Raw genomic sequence first — 6,483 nt, 5'->3', positions numbered from 1 at the left:
TTTCTTTTTTTACTTACCGTTTTTTTTCTTATGGTTTAGATCGATGAGCTTTCTGTGAGTCATTGTTCTGCTGTAGAAAGAGAGTTTGTATTATTTACTTAGTTGTCTGTGGAAAATTAACAATCTCTGCATTTATTGAATCCTCTCCTCTGCTTGTGCTTTACTTGCTGAGTCACCATCTGTTGCATTTCTGGCCTGTTTTACTCCCTGTGGTGAACGCTTGAGGCTTATTTTTCTTTTTCTTCCCCTTCCAGATGTTGCAAAGATTGAAGAATTCAAGTGTTACTTAAAGTTTCTTCAATATAAATGGCTAAAGGATGTGTCAACAGATACACGCTGTATAGACAGAGTCCTGGAAGCTTAATTTAGGCCTAATATATTAAAAATAGGATTATATCAAAGTTTTTGCTTCTTAATTTCACAAAGTTTACAAAATAAAATGCAGAAATGTAGAGGCATTTGGAAAAAGTGTCTGTTGCCCTATCATTGTTGAAACAGTGTTATCATTTTTAGATTGTGGTCAGCTAAAGGAAAACTTTTAATTTAAATTTTTTTGTTGAACATCAATATTTCCAACAAAATTTTGAATTGAAAAACAAGAATCCCCATGGAGTTGGACTGTTTTCTTCTCAAATGGACATGAGGGAAATGATGCCGGAGCGAACACAACTCCAGCAGGCAGAACGTTTTTGTGATGGATTGTCTGAGTTGAATCTTAGACATATGCTCCAAGAATTTAATGCTAAAAATAAAATACCCAATAGGATGTATTTTTGGCCTTTGGAACCACAATGCTGCTTTAGTTGTATGGGACGCCAAATGTAAAAATTCATCTCTTCAATACCACATTTAGACAATTATGTGCTGCATTTACGTTACATTTTAGTCTGCATTTATCACAAATTAAAAGCTCTGTGACTGGAAAGTATGAAGTTTTTGATGCTAAAATAATCTAAATTAAAAAGATGCAACATAAATGTCAAACCTAACTGAAAAATGTAATTACACAAAAAATGTAAATGCAAATGTTACGTGGTAACATTAATTAGGTCTACATACATTAACTTTGTAGCTCTTAAACTAAGTGATTATGCCAAAGAACCGCTGGATTAAACTCTAGAATACAATAGTAAAGTATTTTATAATGGTCATAGTTTTACTTTTCGTTTCTAAATCTACTGCGTGAACCTCCAGTGTTTGGAAAATGCGCAACTAAACGGGATACTGCAGTTCCAAATGCATGTAATACCACAGTCTGACCACATGGTGGCAGCATCAGACCGCTAGGGTTTTTTGGATCCGTGCAGAAGAAGACGCTCATGTGTGCGCACACCCCTCAGCGTGGAGCTTCAGTGAAGCTGTCAGTTTCTCCCGCAGTGACTGAGCGAGTTTTCTGCCGGTTAAGGTAGTTATCTTTCACACACGGTTGTATCGCTTAAGTGCGGATTTTAACTTGTTGAAAACGGCTTTTTGCTTTAGCTTAGTTGGATAAATTGCAGTAACGAGTTTTCACTAAAACGAATGGAGTCATAATATAAAAGCCTTCACTTGTTATGTTAGTTCTCAAAGTTTTATTTTTATACTGCTTCCGCTCAAAACTTAAATCCCGGTAGCTTGACGCTGCCGCGTGCGTTAATTAGAGCCCCGGTGTTGCTGTGATTTGAGTGCAGAAACACTACAATCACACCTGAAGCTCGTCCTTCCTAATTGGAGCCGTTACAGCTGCTGGTAAACGGAGCAGCTGCTGGAGCTCCAGCCTTCATCATGTCCTCATCAAATCTCATTTCACCGTTTTGTGCGCATGCGTTTATTTGGGTTTTAGGGGTCAACTTTAATTACGGTTTCCTTTCAAATGAAAGTAAAAGAAACTTTTTTTTTTTTTAATTATTTTTTAAAATTCTACTATTCACAATTCTGAGGGTTTAGTTTAAATCAGAAAATGATGGACTTTTCTTCCGGAAAGCAGGACTTTTGTGTGTTAATGATCTCATCCTCTGTTTACTTCACTTAAATGTCAAAATATGAAATTGTATTTCATCAAAGACCCACTCCAATCATTTTTTATCCATTTTAAAAAGTGTTCCCAGTAGTCTTTTAATGATGAATAATAATTATGCCGTTTCTAGGACATATTTTCTGCAGCGTGGCAGTAGTTGATTAGAAATTTGCCTCTGAGTTGGCAACCCCGTCCCCTTTCTGTACTTGAGAGCTCTTTATTTTTCACCTGGGAGTGTCCAAAGAGGGCCAGATTTGGTAAGGCAAAAATGTGAGGGCCATGAACTCTTATAACATATAAATTGCAATGAAGTCTTTTTTTACTATGTGATACTTTCCATTTTTTCGCAATGAGCAGAATTATTCCAAAATAAATTTTAACCAAAATTTCTGGGAATTTTGTATTGATAGACCAGAACTAAAATGAAAAAAATAAAAAGGTGTCTGGGAAAAAAAACGTTTTGTGAACATAATTGGTAAATCTGGGTTCACATGAAATGTTACTTATTATTATTATTATTAAATGCTCACCGTAAACTTCTATGTTTAAATGTCAACAGGAAAATAACACAAATGGTTCTTATTCATAAGTGCAGACCACTGTGGTTTTAATCAGAGAAACAAATATTTTCATTTTGTTTACAATCAACATTTTACAAAGGCTGGTGTTATACGCTCGTATTTATGTGGGACAAAGCAGAAAAACTGATGGAAATTCATGTTGCCCACATGTACTACGAGTGGACAACATGAAGATGCTCATTGCTGTATTTCATGCATATATTTGAAGTGCGTCCAAGGCTAAATGTTGTTGGTTGCACTTATTAACCCAACCGTAACCCTAGCCATTCCTCCAGGTCCGTGAGGTCAAGAAAAAAAGTTCAGCACTGGCCGCATTTAAGAAAATTACGTGCGAATAGTCACTTTCTTTTAGAAATGAGCTAGAAAGTGTCACAGAAGGGTCCCGCTTTAGTGTTCCCACAGATTTACAACAAATAACAGAATTTAGCCAATCACAACCAACAAACCCACTTTTTAGAAAGTGCTGGGGGCTGCATATTATTGAGTTTATGTCAGGAACCTGTGGGCTGGTAGAAATTAGCCCCACTGGCCAGACTTTGCTAGCTTACAGCTCCTCACACCCACAACCTAACATCACCAGTGCAGCAAAAATGGCGAGCAATATCAGCGCCATCTAGCTGTACAAGTTTGAACCAGATGTCTGCTCAGACGAGGAACACAAAGACGTGCGCGAAACTAATCGTCTACAAGTGGACGCATCAGCAAATTTCTCTCGTCTGCTGCTGATCCACACTAATTTGAATGAATAAATCCTCAGAAATGCAATTTTAGAGTTAATTTTGTTTATATGTCCTCCATCAGAAAAATGCCATAAGAGCATAATTTTCACTTTTTAAAGAGGTTATATCCTCCTGAAAAATGATCAAAAAATGTTTAGATTCTAGTTTCAAAAAGTACATTGAACACATCAGTATCTTATAACCCTGCCTCTTAAGTCCTGAAATCAATGACTTCAGTGGTTTTCTGTCTCAGGTCAGTGAACATTTTCTGCTAAAATGCAAAGCAGTCTTAAGCTTCACAAAATTATCTTCAGCGGCATAAAAAGGTGCTTAAGCTCTTTTAATCTCTTTAAGCGTGACTTGCAACTCTTAGTTATTCAAAGCATTATCCTCCCAATTATATTCCCTGATCTCATTAACTCCTCAAACAACACAAGCACACCTGCATGCATGTGTATAAGGCTGTCTTGAAAGCATCATTTTAAGCCATTCTTTTGGAGGAAAAATAAAGAGTTGGAAGCTAATGGCTGTAGCGCTCTTGCTCGTCTGTCTGTGGTCTTTCCAAGAAATCTTTATTTATGATTCTGATGTTTTGAACAGGGAATACAACCTGCTTCCATTAGACCTGTCATCTCGTCTTTATGAATGTTTCACTGCTCGGGGATGCTGTTTGATGGGAAATCTGTTTTCTGTCCCTCCTCTTCCAGAATGTTGAGGTTCGCTGCGGTCCGAGGTGGCCTGGGCCTGCTGGCTGTCAGGAGGGCGTCCCGTCTCTCCAGGTCTTCCCACTCTGGCGTGCAGACGGAGTATAAACCCATCAAAAAAGTCATGGTGGCCAACAGAGGTAAAAAAAAAAAAAAAAAGCCTTCATCCCGGCTCTCGTAATTCATTTTTGTGAAAAGAGCCCCACTGAACTGCGAGCAGTAAAATGCTGTTTCATTTATAATGCAAGAAAAAGTTACGACATTTACGGTCTTCCTGAGGCATAAAGAGGCTCTCAGATCTTTTAATTTTTAATGTCCGGCATTCAGTTTGCTCTGCCACATGCTAATATTTAAACAGACTTTGTGGGAGCGCGGCTGCACAAGATAAGTTGTTTGCTTTCACCTAAAAGCGGCGAATTTCTGAAAATATTAGTCACACATGGTATTCAACAAGCCAACCTGTCCTCAAAAAGTGCGCAGACGCTCTTTTAGGTTTTCAAAGCTGGACATTAACGGCTGTGAAATGTGCGATGAATCCTCCCTGATGTCTGATTGGAACGGTAATTGCAGTTTCCCGCACAATAAAGCTTTCTGCTGCGTGGCTCGGACACGCAACAACCCGACTAGAGGCTGCTCTGGTAATACCTGGACTGCTCACGTTGGTCCTTGTCCAGAGGGGCTCTCGCTGTGCAATAACTAGCCATCAGGTGACGCTACGCATTTGAGCGACATTCACACGTTTGATTTTTTTTTTTTTTTTTTTTAATGGTGTTTTATTTCCTGTGGATAGCTTCAAAACCTTTGGTGCGTGGGCTACCAGTGATTTGTCAGCTCTGCGCTCATGCGGGGCCTTATGGGTCTGCTCCAGCACAGAAGTCTGCACACATCACCTCCTCGAGGCTCCATCTGAGCGCTGTCGCCCAGCGGTTCCACAAAGAGAGGCACTTCCTGTCGATCCCTCTGCATGACATCCGCTTGGCCCCGCTATCAGCTTCACATTAGATCATGTGCACAAGACTCTTTGATCTGGGGAGACTGGGCCATCCTATCAGCCCGAATTCCTCTTCAGCGAGCTCGTCATTTTCCCGCCGCAGCTCCGCTGCTCTGCCGGGCCGTTTGATTCCCGGCCTTATCTCGCTTGGCGGTACTCTTTCTATCCTGTCGTTTTCAGGACTTGTCGGATATGATTTTCCCCTAAACCACTCGGTTTTCCCGTTTGCCTTTGTGACTTCGCTGCTCTTCTTCTAGTCTTTACATGCCTTTGCCCTTCACTTTATCTGCTGCTCTTTACCTATTCCAGTTTGAAAAAGAAATCTTTCAGTCACGAAAACTGGAGATTCCATCTGACGGTCTTCCCATTTTTTTAAAGAATATATACACGATCTGAATAAAGAGCTGCAGCAGTGCGACAACATATCTGCCATCAGATGATTTTTCTCACTGCAGAAAAAAAGCAAAACCAACGGCAGAACACCAACTTTAACACCGGTTTTTGATCATCTGGTCTTTAAAACACATTAAAGGAGGTAGTTTTTCTATAAATCCCATCTATTTTTTTCCCTCCTTAACTTGAGATGTGTCCTCATTTTCAAAGCAAATATTTTTGTCGCCCTCCTTTTCAAATAGTAGCGAGACACGCTGGTTTACAGCAAGCAGGCTTTTATCTCCTCTCTGAACTCTGCTGGAAGAATACGTTTTTTTTGCTCCTGTGACAGAAAGATGAAAGTTGGAAGCATTTTTCTTGTCGGAGGCTAAAACTGTGTTCAGTGTTCTCACACTTGACAGAAACGGCTGACTTGAAGTGTCTCTGCAGTGTGAGAAGCAGGCTGGAAAAAAAAACCTTCCTCAAAGTGAGGCAAAAAAAACATAAACATGCAGTTGACATAGGTGGAACATTTCAAGCTTTCAAAAATCCACTGCAATGCTCTTTTATTTATTGTTAAGTGTTTTTAAAAGAAAATGATTATGCTGTTTTTAGGCAAAATAAAACTTTCATTCATAGTTTCTGCAGGAAAGCAAGAGTTCGTTAGTAATTCACCTCTGATTTGTGGGAAGCGCCATTGCTGCTCTCCCGCTAGCTTACAGCCCCATACCACCCCATTGTAACATTAGCAGTGCGACAAAAATGGTGAGCCAGATGCCAGTGCAGATGAGGAAAACGACGACGTACATGGATCTAGTGGTCTACAAGTGGATGCATTGGAATGGAGTGGAGCAGGATGCTTGTGGGCTGCCACGTGTATTTTCTGCATCACAAATCTCTGGCTTTCCTCCCTCAGTAAATGCCACAAGAACATGTCGGGTTACGTTCACACTGGGCTCAGCATGCACTTGGAAGCGACTACTTCCATTGATAAATATATGTAAAAGCGTGTATTTGTGCACATTAAGTCCCTTTGTGGCTCTAGGTAGAAAATGCTTAGCAGTTGAACATGCTCTAAATGTTAAACCAGTTAAAATTTGACCAATCAGCGACTCATATT

General features: G+C 39.8%; 1 protein-coding gene across 1 annotated transcript in view; it reads left to right on the top strand.

Moving 5' to 3' along the window:
• Positions 1-1,304: 1,304 nt before the first annotated feature.
• pc (pyruvate carboxylase) overlaps positions 1,305-6,483 on the top strand; it is a gene marked incomplete in the record, with an annotated part of 294,475 nt that continues 289,296 nt past the window's right edge. Inside the window, 2 exon segments of the mRNA XM_023965793.1 lie at positions 1,305-1,405; positions 4,004-4,140. Coding sequence (XP_023821561.1) covers positions 1,320-1,405; positions 4,004-4,140 — 223 coding nt within the window.

Source organism: Oryzias latipes, chromosome 18 (genome assembly GCF_002234675.1).
Source record: "Oryzias latipes chromosome 18, ASM223467v1".
NCBI classification, from domain to species: domain Eukaryota; kingdom Metazoa; phylum Chordata; class Actinopteri; order Beloniformes; family Adrianichthyidae; genus Oryzias; species Oryzias latipes.
The sequence above is the reverse complement of the archived record's forward strand: the minus strand, read 5'-3'. Positions and strand labels throughout refer to the sequence as shown.